Here is a 19,163-nt window from a genome sequence, read left to right on the forward strand (position 1 = left end):
TTAGAGTTTCCATCTGATCTTATACATTCCCTCTTCTCTGCCAAAATTGTGATTTTGGTCTTTTTCATTCTTTGAATACATTTGATCGTGTTTTTCTTTTAAGTCCTTATCAGTTATGTCCATTAATGGGATCTCCTATGAGTCTGTTCCTATTGTCTATTGTTTTTATTGGCTTTTGGTTATGTATTGTCTCCTCATATATCTGGTTTTGGGTTTTTTTAAAAAAAACAAAACCTTTTCATTATGGAAATTTCAAACATATGAAAAGATATATATAGATAGATAGAGATATAGATATATAGATATAGATATCTTCTTTCTCACACACACACACACACACACACACACACACACACACAATTTGTGTATATATATAGAAACCACCTTGTATGCACCATCCAGCTTCAACAATTACCAGTCATCATTTATCTGTACTACTGTCCACAGTTTTTCTCCTTCCACTGACTTATTTTAAAGCAAATCCAAGACATAGCTTTCATTCATAAAAATATATCTTTTTAGTATGTATCTTTACTATTTTTACATATAAAAACAAATTAAAGGCAATTCCCTAATATTACCACATATCCAATCAATATTTAAATTTCCTCAATTCCTTGTATCTTCTTGGCTATATTTGATTGAGTACTGGACATTATATTTGAAAAATTATAGAGATGTGATTTACATTTCTTTCTGGCAAACTGCTAGGCCAAGGGGACTACCATCCTAGAACATTTTATCCAATTAGGGCTTATCTATTTCCGGTTCACCGTTAGTCTGAGGATGTACCCCTGTATGATCCCAATCCAAAGCCTTGGATATTTTCCATGGTTCCTCCTTATTGGCAGACCTCAACTCTGGATTTTCCCATCAGCCTCATGAGTCAGTGAGTATCACTGTTCAGCTTCTGAGCTTGTGGCCACTGCTTTTGGACATTGACAATCATTTTATGGGGGAAAATTCCCCTTGCAAATGCCTGATTTACCTCTGTGGGCTTCCCTCCTCTTATAAACCTTAGCTCTGTAATTCTCCCTTACTGTGGTAGCGCTCTGATGCTTTCAGACAGAGGTTTGTGTACTTTGTCTAGCTTTCCTATTTGTTCTCAGTGGGGGGACTGGTCCGGACCACTTAGTCCACCAATGCCACACCAGTGATAAAAAAATATTTTTTAATTTATTAAGCACTCATAGGGTTAGGCTTGCATGTGAGAGGAAGGCAAGGAGTAGGCTGGTGTGTTTTGTTTCAACTTGACCTTGGGCCTTTCGGTAGTCTCTAATGTGTAACACATTGTATATATGTTATATTACAGATATAAAAATTAGCACAATTGTGGTCTAGACACCCTCTCTTCTCCAAGCAAGGAGAAGATCTTACTTTATGACTTATAAACCACAGAAGTAATTCATCTTATAATAAATAAAAGTGAGACGAAAGTTAAATTAATTTTAAAAAATAGAGTCAGTAATTTAGAAAAAGAAAGAAGGAAGGAAAAGAAGAGAAAAGGAAAGGAAAGAAAATGAAGAAAAGAGAGAAGCAAAAGAAAACTTAGTAAACAACTTAAGACTCTCTCGATATCCGCTGGAGACCGTGCTCTCAAGTGTGATATAGTGAAGGCAGACTGGAGCCAAACAGGTATTTACACCTCACTGTGTGACAAACACATTGTGACTTGTCTTATTTTCAACCCTTACATAGTGCTTAAGTTGTGCTAGGCATTATTCTAAGCACTTAACAAATAGTAATTCATTTAATCCTCATAGCAAACAGATTAGGAAAGAACTCTTATCTGTCCCATTTTTGATGGGGAAGTTGAGGCATAGCAAAGATAACTAAGTTGCTGAAATTCACGTAGCTGATAAGTAGTAAAGCTGGGATTAAGCACAGCCCAGTTTGGCTCCAAACTCTGTTTTTAATCACTCGGCTATGCTGTTTGTAATACAGGCAGGAAAGAATTGAATTTTGGAAAGATTTGTTTTTCAAGTTCTCAGAAATCAACATGAATATTCTATTTACCGTATAACTCAGAGTTCTTCTCTGAAGTTGAAAAGATAGCCTCTGTACTATGTTGGTAGCATAGGTAACAGTATAGATGCTTCAGAGTTAAATGAAAATAAGCAGCTTTTTTTGTCTTCCTCTCATCTTTGTCATCCCCCTGGCACCTATGTTTATTGGGTTAAAATCTTTCAGAGCTGGCTGACACTGACCCCTCTGTCTGCCACATTTGCCTTGGTCATAGGCTAAAACCAGGGTCTGTGTCACGTCTCTTCTGTAACATAAGTAAACATCAGACTGTTATTCGGGAGGGAGTATTCGTTCTGCCCAATTAATCCCTCGCTTTTCTTTCTCCTTCCTCCATCGTGGTAGCATTTACATCACCTCAGCAAGTTAAGGTTGGAAGGTTTTCTGTTTCAAAATTTCAATTCAATTCAACAATGTGCTGTGGTGTTTTATGAGACTATTTGAGAGTAAGGGAATTAACATTAGCCAGATGTTGCACTTGGCAATTTATCTAACTTACTCCTAATTCATTTCTCACAACTGTCTTATTCCTATTTTATAGGTGATGGACCTGAAGCACAGAGAAACTAAGCAACTTGCCTGTGCTCACAAGCTCTGGTCTTTCTGACTCTAAAACACAAGCTTTTTCTTTTTTAAACTATTCTTCTGCCTTCCTCCCAGGGAAATTAGGATTTTTTTTTTTCCCTAACTTATGCTGCCTAGCAAGGGGTGTTCGGTTATCCTTATAAATCTTATGTGGACCTCCTCCAGATCGTCCTCACAGGAATTAAACATAGATTTTAATGAAATGAACAGCTCTAATGGTTTCCTTTTCTCAGGGGCTACGCCATTGCCAGCAGCAGTGACGACCGCATGAATGAGCCTCCAACCTCTCTCGGGCTCGTGCCTCACCAGGTTAGTGACTGGGAATGAAATCACAATTCTGGACCCGATCCCAGTGGTGCAGTGGGAAAGTATTTGGGGTCATCCCAGCCCACCTCTTCTCCACCCTCTCTACCCTCCAGTTTCCCTGGTATTTCAGTGGGAATTCTTTATGAGCACCTGGAGGAGATCCCATTCTGCAGGATGGTGACGAGAAGAAATCCTGAACAAGCAGCATTACCCAGAGTCTTGATTTAGCATTTAGCATGTTGACTAGGGGCCTCGTGATGGAGTAGAACAAGAGAGAACGGGCTTTGGAACCAACCAGACAGCGGCTTAAATCCCAGCCCGGCAGTTATTAAGATGGCCTTCCTTGGCCAAGTCATTAAACTTCTCTGAGCCTTAGTTTTCTTATCTAGAAAATGGAGTCAAGAATACCGACCTCAGCTGGTAGCAGTAGAGACGAGAGATGTTATATAGAAAGGGCTTAGCGACAGTGCCTGGTACGTCACAGCCCTCAGTAAATGGTGCTGCTAGTTTTGTTGCTGTTGTTTATTATTACTGACTCCTTAATAATAATTAAGAAATAATAAATAGTAGAAGCCAAATAATAGAAGGCTTTCTGGGCATGCATGGGAAGTCCATTGGAAGTGCACAGTGTCTTCCAGACAGTGGGGTGTCTTTTCAGAAAAAAGAATCTGAGGCATCATAGGGAAGGTCCACCCATAGAGAGCAAGAGAGAAAAAAAGCAGTGGGATGAAAATGTTCAATTCGTGTTGCCTCTTCACCAGTTTTCGTCACTATGCTTTTGGAGGTTTTCTGGTCTTACTTTTTGGAAATCATTTCTCTGGGTTCCGTGTGTGTATCTCAGTCTGTAGCAGGAAGGCTGTCTAGTTAGGGGAGCAGTGAGAGCACCCGACAGTCCCATCTGGGGGCTTGTGAGGACAGACTCACAGACACGTGCAGAGAGCGGGGTAACTCACGCAGGTCGCGTTCGTCTCTCTCGCTGCCTACCCTACGCACACCTGCCCTGTCATTTTCTGGTTGAGGGTCTGAATCAGAAGAGGGGAAATTACTTGTGCACGGTCATAGAGGTAGTGGATATGCCGAAATCCATACCTAAACTCGGCACTCTGACCAGGGCTGCGTCTGAGGTTTTGTGAGTGGAAATAGCCCCGGCCTGCATTTTGGGAGAGTTTGCTTCGAATCGCTGCTCTGGGCCACTTGCACTACGTCACCTGTCATGGATTTGTGTTAGGTCACTTACCTCCCTGGGCCTCAGTTTCTGTATCAGTAAAAGCAGGTGCTTTACCTTGTGTCCGGGATTGTCTATGACGAGGCTTGGTAAAGCACACAACACCATGCAAATGTGACTTTTCCAGCCTGCCTCACTCAAGATGGCATTTATTTGACATGAATGGGTTAATCTTTTCTGCAGAAACACTTCAAGTAGCACCCACTAGGCCCTGTAATAAGCCCCCCTCATCCCCATGAGGAAGCTGTCCTCCAGAGCCAACCTCTGCTGTGGATGTGCTCATCTGAATCCTCACCCTCATCCCTTTTCACATGTCTCCTTCCCTTTCTTCTGACCTTGAGATGTGCCCTCATCTCCTTTACAGATTTCACGCTGAGAAGGGCCTTAATTAAATTTTCAGTCATGCCCCTGCACTGGTTTCCTTCTTGAAGTCCTTTATGTTAAATTACCGCAGTTGTAGTTTTCTCAGTGCTGAGGCCAGAGGGCAAAACAGTTTCTTTATAGAAGGGGTCCGGTGTCAAAATGCATGTGCCCATGTTTTTAAAGTACTATGGCAACTAATCCCTCTCAGTGTTATTTACCCCCATGGAGCCTTGCAATTGTTTGTCATTCACCCACTCTTCTAGTTCTTTCTCCTAGTTTTCAAATGTCTGAAGGATTATTTTGGTTGTTGGCCATCTCTTCATTTGGCCTTTTCAAAGTCTGAAGAATAATGCAGCCATATATGGGAAAAGCCCAGTGTGTGTGTGTGTGTGTGTGTGTGTGTGTGTGCGTGTGTGTGTGTGTGTGTGTGTGTGTGTGATTACTTGCTTACATTATTTCAAGTTTCAAGCCTTTATTTTTAGCTACTTTCTAAAAAAGACAGTGGAGAAAGAGCTTTAAAATTAGTCAGGGTTGTGTGGTCCCTATTTTATAAGGCTTTAAATTTCTTCTTTTTTTTTCTTTTTGAAGTGGAGTGAGTCCATTTATGCAACTGTGTTTTGATTAGGGGACCACCGTTTCCACAAAAACACTGGCTGTGTTGCAATGCAGACTCAGCACTTACCCCCTCCTTTTCCTGGCTCTCTTGAGACAAATGACTTCCTGTTGGAGAGGAACTCCGTAAACCCCTTTGTGTGCTTTGTATACAGAGAATAGCCAGTGACGTTCCCTGGGCTCATTTTTTCTCCATTCCCCAAAGGAGAGTGTTTATTAATTGGCCCTTGTGGAATGAGATGTAGTAGAAAAGTGATAGTCCTTGGACCGAGAATCACAAGGCCCCCCACCAGCGACTCACTGTGTAATCAGGGGAAAGTTGCTTAACTTCGCCCATGCTCTCTGCGTCTCAGCTCTCCCCCGTGTCAGACCTGGGAGGCCTGAGGATTACTTAGTCCATCTCTCCGTGGGACCACAGGCCGAATTTGGCTTATCCAGAGATTGGCCAAGTGCAGAAAAAGGCTTGATTAGTCCCTGAAATTCAGTGATATTCAGCCTGAAACAACCTCTTATTGCATTTGAAAACGGTGAAAAAACCATTTGAAGGTGAGAAAATAGGCTTATGGGTTTGTTCTTTTTAAAAAGTCTCCGGCCCACTGTGTGTGGATGGGATTCTGCAAGCAGGCAGCAATGAGTATAAGCCACTTTCTGCCTATGAAGGGAATGTTTTTTAATTTGTCATTTTTATCTATGTATGAAATATACACAGTCACACAAATCATTAAGTATACAACTTGGATTCTCACAAAATGAACACCACTCATGTACCCAGCACACAGGTCAAAATGAAGTGTTATCAAGTTCCCTGACATCCCCCCATGCTTCCTCAATTATCACTGCCTCCTTCCCACACAGAGACACGCAGCTCTTGGCTCCGAACACCTTGGGAGACTTTTGTCTAATTTTGAACTTTCTGTAAATGAAATAATATAATACATGGTCTTTGGAGTCTGGCTTCTTTGCTAGAGAGAACTTTTTCACTGTAGATCTTAGCACATACTGTTATTCCCTCTGCTTCCCAGCAAGTGGGATCTTTTATTTAAAAAAAAAGGTGGCGGGGTTGTCTTTTCCTGGCCCCTGGGGTGGTGACTGTTCTGTGAGGCCAGACCCCTTTTTCTGGTTCTTTGGCGGGAGGCGCAGTTCAGGAGTTATCAAGTGTCGAGGCCACTCCTGATGTCTCCAGGAAGTTGCTGTGCAGGCTGGTGAGACAGAAATGTGACAGAAATTAACAGCCGATGTAGCTGCCGATCATTTGACTGGACATCCCTCAGAGAACGAAAAGCATCGTGGCAATTCAGTAGTTGTCTGAAAACCATGGTCATGAATATAGCAGTCCTGCTTTGATACCAACATGGACCAGGCAGTTCACGTTTTTTCTCTTTGGGCAAATGGACTCTTGATCCTCAAGTAATACTGAATGAAGACCCTGGATGGGTACGCCCCTCCTAGGGGTTTGGACTTGCCAACCCCATAGTTCTCTTGGGCTTTCAAGTTCTTCGTTTTAGTTACTTTCAGAAGAGTAGAACAAAGCCCAAACTAGGACAGAACCTGGGCAGGGACCAGCCTGGGAAATCTCCCAGTGAGACAAAAGCCGAGCTAGAGCTGTGGTCTCTAGCCAAGCCTCGGCCTGCTCTTGATTTGGCCTGTCTGCACAGGCTGTGCCCCACAAATCCTCAGGCCATTCGCTTTCAATAAGGTCTCTTTACCGTGCTCCGAAATGCTGACCTCAGTGTGCCTCTAGGGGTGTGGACGGATTGACTGCTGAGGAAGGAGGTTAAGAAGATAAGCACTAAGAGCGTATTTCCTGAGATGTAGCCCGAGAAAAGGAATCTCCTTCCCCCTCTGATTCTGTACCCCTCGAATTGATGGCAATGGAAAGGGTAGGAAGAACAGACAGTCCAAACGTCTGCTGTTTCACCATTTCAGCTACTGTGGTTTGTGACCTGTTCATCCTCCCTTCCCCCTCCCTCCAGTCATCCCTGCAGCAGGTGATCCCCAAACGCTGACGCCGTGCCGAAGCGCCATTAGGTTCAGAGAAGTTCGGTGACCGGCACGCAGCACAAGCGTTTGGTTCCACTTGCCTTTGGAGTTTCTAAGGTGGTGGATGTACCCCAGGCCACTCAGATGTGGTGAAGTCTCATTCCAATGGGGAGGCCCCTGAATACAGAAGGGATTTGGGTACAAGATCCGACAAGGTCTGGGCTTCCCTGCGTGCAAGGCCCTAGAAGAAGAGAGGGGCATTCCCCGCTCCTGGCACGCAAAGTGGGGGATAAATTACACACAGTGCCAGAGTTCCAGAGCGTCTCAGGTAGCATCTCTTGGCCCAAGAGGACTTGGGCGTAATTTTATCAGTTGAAGGACGTCACTTGTGCCCCACGAGTTTTGCTCACCCGATGGGGCTGTCCTGTTTGGGAGGCTCGCGTGGGAGGGAACCAGAAGGCTCTGGATCATACAGATCCGATTAGAATCCCAGCTTTGCCATCCATTTGACAAAAGGGTTCAAGGCGGTTCTTGCCACTTGTCACTGTGTGACCTTGGGCAGGTTACTGATCCTTTCTGAACTTCATATTTTAAATTACTAAAACGGGCATAATAATATACTAAACAACTGGGATTCATGTACAGATTAAATTACATTATAGATTAAATTACATTAGCACAGTTCTGGCCACATAAGGGACATTTGTAAATGTTGTTTTTATCTTTCTCTTTCACTTTTAATTAAAACGGTAAGGTGGGCGCCTATCTAGCCTCCTAAAAAGGGAGTTACAAGGAATCTCGTAAAACTCTGGAAGCAGTGAGTGTGCAGGGAAGGGTTGGAAGGATTAGTTCCATCCTGCGCTATTTTTCTAAGGATGGCGCTGGCTCATTTCCAGCTTGCTTCTTCTGCCCCTTGGTGGCCCCTGTTTGACAGTGAGAGGTGGGTTAGTGGTGGTAGCTGAAGCTGTTGTCTGAAACAAAGACCTCTGTGGTGCGCCTGAGGTTTTGCATTTGCTAAACTTTATTTTGGCGTTGAATTTGGTTAAGACTCTCTGCAACATCCAAGAGCAATGCGGAGTTTGGAGTTAGCTCTTATTTATGCAAACTCCAAGCTCTAGAAATACCGCCAGGCCTGCTGGAAACCGGTGTGAAGTCAAAGCAGCAGGTTTCTGCTGTGGCTGCAACTGTGCCTTCTCAGAATGGCTGTTTATTTCTGGGCATTGGCTCCTCACTTCCCATCCAGGGGAGGTTGGTTTTGGACGCACGCAGCAGTAAGCGGCAACTTGCAGCAAGCAGCAGTGAGCAGTAGCTGGAAGCAATATCTTAGTCCCCGGACCGGGAGTCCTAACTGCTAGACCACAGAGGCCAGCGGCTAGGGCCTAAACCCACAGTTCTAGCCTGCCTTGTCAAGAAAGAATTCAGGCAAGGAGGCAGAAAGTAAAGAGAAAAGTAGAAAGTTTCTTGGAAAAGCAAAGTACGTGCGGAAAGACGCACGGGAGAACTGAGAGAGAGAGTAACGCCTTTAGGAAGTTTAAATCCTTTATGAGGGGGCAGTTTTCCAGGTTTTTGTCTCCCTTCTGGCCAATCATCTTGCTTTGTCCCCCCCTGGCTAATTTGTCTCAGGACCCTCCCCTTAGGTGCACACTCACCCCACAGTCAAGATGGACCCCGACGTGAAGGCATCTGGGAGAAGCAAGAGTCACCATGGCATGGAGTTGTCCCCTGACTTTTGACCCCCAAGGAGCCTTTCTACACATGTGTAGTGTCTCCCTTGCCCCAAGGAGGGGCGAAGTGGAGATCCCTTGATCCTTTACTCAAACGAGGTTTTGCCCCTCTTCGTTTTTGCCATGACTGTTATCTTAAGGCATCCACAAGAGACAAAACTTGGCTTTTTACCCTGTCTCTGTCATTGCTTCCATTTCGGAGAGCAAACAGGAGGCTGATTTTAAATGTCTAACCTGAAGCCCACCTATCTCCTATCTCAGGAAATGCAAACAGGAGGCGAGTTGTAAGTGTCCGGCCTGAAGCCCATTTTTTCCTGCCTCATGAAATGTTAACAGAAGGCCAGTTGTAAATGTCTAACCTGGAGCCCATCTATCTCCCACCTCAAGGTGGGCTTGGGGCTCAAGCCACTTTCACTCAGCTTAGGTGTAAACACCATGAGGGGCTGCCCAGAATGGAAGAGACCCCTTTCTATTCCTGATCTATTTATTTTGTAGCTGACTGGGCACAAATGACTGAAGATAATTTAACCCACTCAGACCCTGATGGCAGCCATCTTGATATTGAGTTTTTGGTTTTGAGGGGGTGTTTACTTGTTTTTTAATTCCTCTGGTCTTCTCTTTCTTTCTTCCGTTCTTTTTACCTTCTCCTTGATTTTCAGCCTTTTCCCCTAGACTTGGGAGAGAAGGAACAGAACTCAGATCCCTGGCTTTACCACTTGGTAGTTGTAGAATCTTGGGCGAGCCAAGCCACTTCCCTGAGCCTCGATTTCTTTATCTAGAATACAGGGGAAAGTCCCAGGATGGTAGTGAGGGCAACATGAGATGAGTATGTGAAAACACTCCAGGGAGCCAGACACAGGGATGGCACGTAGCAGATGTTGCTCCTCTGCTCAGTCCCCTAGGCCACCATTTCCACAGGATGTCAGGACATGCCCTCCTGCAAGGCTTCCAAGGTTAGGAGGGAGCAGTTGTTTCTATGGAGGGAGAAGGGAGGGGGGTTAGCACTTTAGGGGAGGCACAGGAGAGGCAGAGAAGATGGGTGAGTTTGAGAATCTGAAAGGCGACCAGTGTCCCTGTAACGTAGAGAATTGGGAGAGCACAGGGGAAGAGGAGGAGAGGCAGGACCTCACAGGCCATCTTAAACCCAGGGGCAGCGGAGAGCCGTTGAAAAGTCGTAAGCGGAGCGGTGACGTGATCAGGTTTGGCTGCTGTACAGAGAATAGACCGGAGGAGATAACAGAGGATCTGGGCATAGAATTGGAGTCCTTGAGCCTTTAAGTGGAAGACAGCCTAATCCAGGGATGGTGCATCAGAATCACCTCGGGAGCCGTTCCAGAATACACATTTCCCAGCCCTGTTCCAGATCCACTGAATGACAACCTCCAGGGACGTTAGGTGTTTGAGAACAACGACTTCATTCTATAAAGATGGTTTCTTGATGGCATCCTATGGGACAAAGCACGTGACTCGTCAAGTTAACGCGGACCAAATCCTGCTCCTTGGTCATGGCTTTTGAGTTTTGTGCTCCCACCGGCCCTAGTTCTCTTTCCAAAAGGGCCCTGGACTCCTAGTCCCTAGGACACACCCCCAAACAGGTGTTCCTGCCTTCCAACCTTTGGACGCTAGTTAGATGCGCACAGGTGCGCGTAATGAATCCGGCCGGGACCGCCCACTGTCCTCCTGGGAACCGCCCCGAGGGGGGAGGGAGGCCGGGAGCCTATATAGGCCTGGCTCTGAGGCTTTGTGCGTCATCTCTGCGCTCATCTTTGCTCCTTCCGGGTGAGGGGGCGTGAGGCCTTGTTAGCCAAGCGCAAGAGGCCTTGTTAGCCAAGCGCAAGTACAACCATGCGCCTCGCTGGTGTTTGAAGACGGGGATTCAACTCAAGCTCCTTCTGCCCTTTGTGGGGCCTGGGGGTGAAGAGAGGGAAGGGAGCCAGGAAACCCAAGGTAATTGTACTTCTCCCAGCTTCCCAGGTGGGGTTTTTAAATATTCAGGGGGTAGCAAAGAGACGCGTGTTGTAGAGCTGGTCTATTCGTAAAACATTTTTTCTTTCCCTGGAAGGCTACATTGGAAACTGATGCTGGAGGGGCTTTTTTTGGTTGTTTTTTTTGTTTTGTTTTTTTGAGGCAGAGGGATTGGGGGCAATAGGGACTTTATGCTTTCATTTTGTACCTTTCTGTATTGTTTGGAAAATGTTAATGAGGTTATGAACCTTTTTTAGTCACCTTTTTTGAGGCATAACTTATGTACAGTCAAATGTACCCGTTTAAACGTGCATTTTAATGAGTTTAGACGAGTGTGTACACTTGCATGTGACCACCACCACCGCAAATGAGGTCCAGAGCTTTTCCATCCATCCCCAAAACTGACTTTGTGCCTTTTCTATGGTAATATCCCCACCCTCAGACCCAGGCAACCACTGATTGGATTTTCATACAGGCCATTTTAATATCTTCTTTATTCTTTTCAACATTAAGAGGAAAAAAAACCTTCATCAGTGTAATTTAGAAAATAAAATATGCAGCGAGGCAGGCAAAGTTTGGCCCCTCTAGTAGAGGCGCATGTGTGTGTGTTCGTGTGTTTGTGGAATTGGCAGTTTTTCCCCCTCTAGGGAGGGGAGAGATTGAGAAGCCAGTAGTATTCGGGAGGCTGTTTAAAAGGAAGTTAAGTATTTAAATATATTAAAAAAAATAGGAAGACAGGAGTAAATATGCTATGGGAGTACGGGTTATTTTTTTGCTCTTTTGTTTTCTGTCATGCTTATTACTTTTATAATAGGTCGAATTAAAATTTTTAAAAAGAGCCATTTAATACTTACCCTCCTGTAAGGAAAGATTGACAGCAAATATTATAATCAAATAAGGGTTTAGAGTAAGCTGTGTGTAGTCCCCAAAGTTGGAAGACTGTACCTTGAGCTGTGTCAAGAGGCCTTAGAGTGGATGGAGAAGTCACTTTATAAAATCTTGTCATTTAGATGTTAATTTAGATGTGGCTAAATTAGCCGGGTGTGGTGGTGCTATGCATAAAAAACGTGGAAAGGAGGGAGAGGCTTGCTAACTGCTTCCATCTGCTTTCTGACATACAACAGGTGATGCTGAGGGTATAGATTAAACCACGGGAAGGGGTAAATGAGGTTGGTAAGTGAAAGCATCGTCTTCCAAAGGCTCTGAATCACCTGGGCTCTTGTTAAACATGCACATGCTCTGGCCTTACTTCAGATCTTTTCAGTCAAGTTCCAGGGGATTCTTCTGATCAGGCAGGCTTCGAAAAATACCAGATGAGCATATTGTTTCATATACTTTGCACACTTCTAAGTAGGAGGGTGTTGGTGAATTTTTCTCCACCCAAGCAAGGGACAAATCCTTATAACTTCTTTGATTGTGAATTGGTGCCTGGCCTCTCTAAATAGGTAGAATATATTTATTAGGATTTTGCATCAGGTGCCTGGATTTTAGATTTGCTCTGGGATTTCTATGCATGTCTAAGGAAGGTGCTAAAATTTTAAGTAGCAACTTCTGCTCTTTAAATTTTATGCATTTCTTGTAAGATTTTAGGGAACACAGAGCATATTGTGGAAGCTCAGTGCATTTGTAATACAGGGGATTTAAAGAGTTGTTGATGGGGAAGGGCTTCATATTGCCTGGAAGATGTGAATGGTGGTAAGATGGAGTTTTTCTTGTGGTTTATTTGGGATGTGTTTCCTCTGAATACTTCAGGTATGAATAATTTGGTTGGCTTTGGGATGTTTGTGTTTTTCTCATCCACTCATTTCATAATTAATAATTAGTATTTGTTATGAGCAAATCACTGTGCTATGGACAGATGCAAATAGTTCAACCTATATCTTGCCCTCTAAAAGCAAGAGAGATTAAAAAGTAATTTTTTAAGTAATTATATTACACAAGCTGATTCTAAAACTCATTTGGCAAGGCAAAGGACCCAGAATAGTTAAAATAATCTTGAAAAAGAAGAACAAAGTTAGAAGACTCATACTTCCCAGTTTCCAAACTTACTACAAAGCTACTATAATCAAGACAGTGTAGTACTGTCATAAAGGTAGACATATAGATCAACAGAATAGAATTGAGAGTCCAGAAATGAACCCTGACATTTATGGTCATTTCTTGCCAATTAAACGGGGGGAGAAGAGCCTTTTCAAGAAAGTATTGGAACAACTGGATTTCCACATACAAAACAGTGATTTTGGACCCTTATGTCACACCATATAAAAAAACACCTCAAAATGGATTGCAGACCTAAATGTAAGAGCTAAAACTATTAAATAAGAAAACATGCTAACTCTTCTTAACCTTGGGTGAGAATTGGTTTGTTATCTATGATACCAAAAGGCCAAGCAACCAAAGGAAAAATAAATAGGACATCAAGAAAGTAAAGTTCTGTGCTTCAAAGGACACCCATCAAGAAAGTGAAAAGACACCCCACAGAATGGGAGAAAATATTTGCAAAATCATATCTGAAAGAAACTCATATCCAGAATATATAAAGAACTCTTAACATTCAACAATAAAAAGAAAACCCAATTTAAAATTTGGCCAAGAATTTGAATCTACATTTCTCTGAAGAAAGATAATATGAATGGTCAAGAAGCACATGAAAAAATGCTCAACACTATTAGTCATTAGAGAAATGCAAATCAAAACCACAGTGAGCTACCACTTCATATTCATTAGGATGGCTACCTCAGAGAGACAAGAAGGTGGAGAAATTGGAACCCTCGTATGTTGCTGGCAGGAAAGTAATATGGTGCAGTCACTTTGGTCCTCAAAATTTTAAACATATAGTTACCATGAGATCCATTAATGCCACTCTCTCTATATATACCCAAAAGTTATTCAACTTGTGAATAAACAAAATATGGTATATCCATGTAATTGAATAGTATTTAGCAATAAAAAGGAATGAAATACACATGATACAATATAGTAAGTGAAGCCAGTCATGTATGATTCCATTTGTAGGAAATAGGCAAATTAGGCAAATCAATAGAAATAGAAAGTAGATTAGTAGTTGCCAGCATTTGGGAAAAGTGGAAAATGGGGACTAATTTCTTAGGGGTTCTGAGTTTCTTTTGGGGGTGCTGAAAATGTTCTGAAATTAGGTTTTGGTGATGTTTACAAAATTCCATGAATATACTAAAAGCCACTGAATTGTATACTCTAAAGTAAGTTTATGGTACATGAATTTTATCTCAGTAAACCTGTTATTTTTTAAAGAAATAACTATTACATAAGTTATTTTGGTGATAAATACCAAAAAGAAGGATTTCACGTAATGAAGGCGTTATCTCTAAGTCAAGTGGTGGGTGGATTGAGTATTTATGAAAGAGGTGTGTTTGAGCTTGAGTGACTATTATGGAAGATGTAGATTTGGTTATATAGCTGGTTCCCAAAGGAAGAGCTCTGAGTCACAGAATTCGGCGTGAGACAAGGTCAGCAACACAGTAGTGTCTTTGAGAGGGACGTTGTACTTGAGCTTAGTAGCTGTATGAAGCCTGTGAAAAGATCAGAAAGGCAAAATGGGCCCAGATTAGGGGGGACCTTGAGTGCCAGCATGAGGAATTCTCTGCTTTTTTGATCAGCTCTAGGAAGCTGATAAAAAGTGACACACCTCAGAGCTGTGTCTTAGGAAAATTAATCCATAGCAGAGTGTTGGATTCAGTGGGAGGGAGAGAGCTCACCTGTGGAGGTGCCCGTTAGGAGTCTGTTGCAGTTGGTGTGAGAACAGGCCTTCCTCTTTTGAATTTCCTAAAACTGGAATTAGTTTGGTGGAGTTCTGAGCCTTCTGAGACCAACTTGGGGAATTTGAAAGGCCTCACACACAGATGTTATTCTACTTCATTTCCTGGGAAAATGAGTCAGTTTCCTGGTAAAGAGCTGTCTGGGGTGCTAAACAATGGTGTGGGTGCCCCTGCTTGGCCACCCCATTCACTTCGGCTCCTTTCTGTTGCTCACCACCTGTGTTTTTGGTTTATATTTTCTCTTTCCTTCCTTCCTTCCTCTCCCTTTTCTCCCTTCCTTTCCGCTCCTAACTGGGTCTACTGTCTCCCTTCCCTTCGCCTTTAACTCCGCACCTCCAATCGTGGAACAGTTTAGCAGAGAAAAATACCAGTATTTCTTTGCACAACACAAAGAAAGTTTATTACCTGTATGAGAGAAAAGAGAATCAGGAGACCTTTTCATGAAACCTATATGGAGACCTTAACCTGTAGGCCATATCAGTGAACATTTTCATGGAAAATATGCTACATATGATAAATTTTTTTCTAGGTAAATTTAATATTAAAGCCATTGAGATAGAAGGAGACTCACTATGAGAATTCTTTGGGCCTGTAACTTCCAGATCTCATGAGGATCTCAACATATCCATTTGTGACCTGCCGTTATAGTCTTTGCTGCTGGTTTGCCATCTCTTGTTTTGGTGACCTGGAGAGCAAACTTAGGACCCTGCTTGTGCCTCAAGCACTGTATTAGGAAATGGTCACCACCTTCCTGAGATACAGAGAACTAAAGATTGTCACATTTTCAAAGGTTTACCGTGAGGCCAGCTAACTTATCCCAGCGATCTAGCTTATCATTTCCACCAAACACTCTCTTGATCTTGGATTACATTGAAATCTCATAACATATAGATGACAACGTTTAAAAGATTGCTATAGGCATTTCCTTTAAGGTTAGATCTTCCAGCAATAAGTATGCAAATGTAACTAGACTAGTTGCAGTGTGGGCTTAAAGGTGGAGTTGCCCACACTCAGAAGCCTGTCTCTTTAAAGAGTCCGCCAGGTTTCCTTGGTTTTGTTTTGGGGGAGTGTTGATAGGGTGGCTAAAGGCAACAAGGACTGTGGGGGAGAGCGGGGGGGGGGGGGGGGGGGGGGTTGGTTTTTTTGCTGTATTCAAGTGAGGCTGTTAAATGTGTGGTGAGCCCTCACATTGAAGACAAAAGCTGTGCTGTCCTGAGAGGGAGGGAAGGGAAAGGAAGGAGAGAGGGAGCCCAGGCCAGTGCCTGGCCAGGTTTGGGATCAGGGGCCCGCTTCTGAATCTTAGCGTTGTCACTTTTTGTTTACCTGAGCCAAGATGCTTCACCCTTCCCAGCCGGAGTTTCATCAGTGGGGTAGTTGTCAAGACCAAATAAATTAACTCAAGAGAAGATTGGTGGTGTTTGGCTTTTTGTAAATGTTGAGTCCTATGGAGACTTTAGAGATTTCACCATACATATTTTTAGTAATAATGTTTAAATGATATATGTAACAGTTTAAAGTCCCCTTTTGGTGTCAGTGTAGTTCTGGAAGTGTAGTGTCTGGATTACTTAAATTATAGTTTGGGAAACCTGGTTATAACTGACACCCCGTAAATTGAAATGAGTTGTAATTCAGAAATTATAACTGAGGTGCTCAAGGTGGCGCTGTTTCCCCATAAACTTGGTAATGCGCTCCATTTTATCCCTATCTGTTCCAACTCAGGCAAGTAACTGGATCTATATTTAGGACCATTTCTGCCTTCTGTAGTCCCCAGCCCTTCTTACCTAGTGAGGCCGCACTCCAATACCACATCCTAAAAATGCACACTTGTCCTATATTCACTGTAACATACATGAGAATTGTCAGTAATCAACTAGTTGACTGGTTATATATTTGAAGACATTTATGAAAACAATACTTCAGATTTTACAGCTTTCTTTTTATATTTTGGAGTCAGTTTGTGTTTAGGTCTCAAATATGTGCAAAGCTTGTAGACCAGTTCTTAATGGAATAAAGGACCTCATATAGTTCTTCCTCAAACTGATTATATAGTACGAGGGAAAATATCTACATTGAACTTCATTTTTGTGAATCTGTACCAGGAGCACCCTATTAATTGTTTCCCACTTGTCAGAAGCGACACACGTACTTCACAGGTGTGTCATTCTGGGCTTGATGTGCCTTGTTGTGTTTGTTTTTAGATACGAGGATTTCTGTCGCGATTTGATAATGTCCTTCCTGTCAGCCTGGCATTTGACAAATGTACAGCTTGTTCTTCCAAAGTAAGTCCTTCTACATTCATGGGACTTGTTTAAAATGAGCTCTTCAGCCTTACTAGCCAGAGGCACTGAAACCAACTGAGGGCTTTCTGTGGAGGAGGGGAGGGCCTAAAAATGCCAAACCAGAAAGGATTGTGTTTTCATTTTATCTGTATTCATTCTCACAGAGAAACCAGCCTGAGAAAGTGTGGTTTATAGTGTAGAGAGAGAGACTGAATTAGATTACTATAGTTCTATATAGTACTTGAATCACGATGGTAATTTGGACTCGAATTTGAACTTTACTCGTCTTTGTTCCTCCCCAGAGAGCTCCTCGCTTGTACCGACCGTCCCAGAGCAATTTAAGTGTTACTCAGGGGATGAGGGGTAGCAGGCGGTCCTGGTGGTGTGTCTTTCGGAGATCTACATAATGACAAAGAAGGAGTAAACAGAGATTAGGGCCCTGGATCGGGAGCCAATAAAAGGGCCCATTCAGCTTTGATCTTTCCAGAGGCTCTAAAAATAGAGCTGGTATGTCCTCCATTGTAATGGGAAACGGCTGATGTATCTCAAAACTACAGTGATGGCATCTCATTTTTTAATAGGCTTTGAGATAGTCTGAGTTATTTTTACATGTACACTGTGTGTTATAGCTGATTTCCTTTTGGATACCTCTTTAAGCCTTCTAATGCCCAGTGATTTAACCTGGGCTTTTAAAACTCATGATTCTTGATAAGACTTTCATGTTCAAGTGTTATGCAAAATAGCGTTGGGGTCATTAATCCCAAACTCTGGCCTCTCAGTTATAATTTGAGACTTTGCTGTGTAGCCTACATCTGGCACTCTGAAAGGGATTGAATTCTAGGGATAGTCTCTCCACTCTGAGATGACACGCTTTCTTTGAAAACTCTACCCGAGTCTTGTCTTATGAGAAGCACAATCCTGACCAGTCAGTCTCTCTAAAAAGTTAACTCCGGGGGCTTCCCTGGTGGTCCAGTGGTTAAGACTCCGAGTTTCCAATGCAGGGGGCACGGGTTCGATCCCTCATCAGGAAACTAAGATCCCACATGCCGTGCGGCACGGCCAAAAAAAAAGTTTAAAAAAGTTAACTCAGATTTGACAGACAATGTTGATAAATTTGGTTAATTTTAGGTGCTCAAAAACTTAGAGTAACTCTTTCTCTCTTTTCTTCAAAAGTAAAGTAAGCTCCTGTTCTATCGTTATGCATCCCAAGTGTCTCTGTTGAGATTTAAAGCTGTTTGTTAGTAGTTATCCGTGAGTTCCTTTTTTCTGTAGGTTCTTTAAGGCATCTTCTATCTTCTCGAGTCAGGGCCTCAAGGACGTCTGTGTGCACTTCTGTCTTCAGAAATGCAGGTTTTAGGATTACGTGCTCTTCAGTGGAGCACATTTTTTTCTTTGAATGGCTAAGCTAATTGGTCTCAAAATAACTTGGCAGTATTAATTTTCATATTGAAATTGTTTGGCACCAGTGCCAGAGGTTTTTCTGTGGCTTTATGTAAATCTGGTTAGTCAATGAAATAACGATAATTGGGTTCTCTAAGTGAAATGCAAACACTCATTTTTTCTTGTTCTATTTCTAATTAAATTAGCCCTTGAGATACTGTTTACAAAAGGATCACAAGCATACCAGCTAGCTGAGGTCCCTTATATTCTTTGAAAGAGAATAACTTTGCATTTTCTTTCACACTTATTGTAAGCATTAAATTAATTATAGGTATTACTTTTTTGTTAGCAAAATTATTTCCCCTTGGTGGTCATTCTGAGAGTCCTGCTTTACATAAACATGCTGGACGATTTAATACAAACTGACTTGGATTTTAACAGCTGTGCTATTCCCATAGCGATCACTTTTCATGTGGTCTGGGTATTAAATTTCTTTTGTGCTGAAAAGGTTGCTTCATTGGTGCGTGTATTTCCTTACAGTAGAAACACAGCATTTACTTACTTGGCTAACTTATTTATTCGCTTAGGAGGATGTCATTCTCTATTATCTGCAAACCCAGCATTAATACTTTGAAATGACAAATCCAATTACATTTTCATCTCTGTGCATGTGAATTTTTCTTAATTCATACTTCGCATGATATTTTTTATACTGAGTCATATCATAGTTGTTATTGTTTCAAAAAAATTCTTTGAGGCTAAAAATGACTTTTAAAAATTTCTCCTTTGACATCCATGAAGTAATTTTTTCCTTTGGTAGTGTTCAGTATTTTTGCTTTTTTTTTCCCCCTAGCACTAAGGCCATGCTTGTGTCTTGATTTAAGCACAAGTACAGAAAGATTGGGGAGGTAGAATAAACTATGCTGAG

At 42.5% G+C, this 19,163-nt stretch overlaps 1 protein-coding gene across 7 annotated transcripts in view; it reads left to right on the plus strand.

The window, feature by feature from the left end:
• The window catches only part of ATG7 (autophagy related 7), a 237,231-nt gene that overhangs the window by 64,407 nt on the left and 153,661 nt on the right, over positions 1–19,163 (plus strand). For 5 of the 7 annotated variants that reach the window (XM_029242464.1, XM_029242467.1, XM_029242465.1 and 2 more), the window contains 2 exons: positions 2,841–2,916; positions 16,775–16,855. In XM_029242464.1, coding sequence (XP_029098297.1) covers positions 2,841–2,916; positions 16,775–16,855 — 157 coding nt within the window. Of the gene's footprint in view, positions 1–2,840; positions 2,917–9,965; positions 10,058–16,774; positions 16,856–19,163 lie in introns of those variants that run through there. The other 2 variants (XM_029242470.1, XM_029242466.1) reach the window with 2 other exon arrangements.

Source organism: Monodon monoceros, unplaced genomic scaffold, assembly GCF_005190385.1.
Source record: "Monodon monoceros isolate NGI ecotype Baffin Bay Population unplaced genomic scaffold, NGI_Narwhal_1 Super_Scaffold_3, whole genome shotgun sequence".
NCBI lineage: Eukaryota > Metazoa > Chordata > Mammalia > Artiodactyla > Monodontidae > Monodon > Monodon monoceros.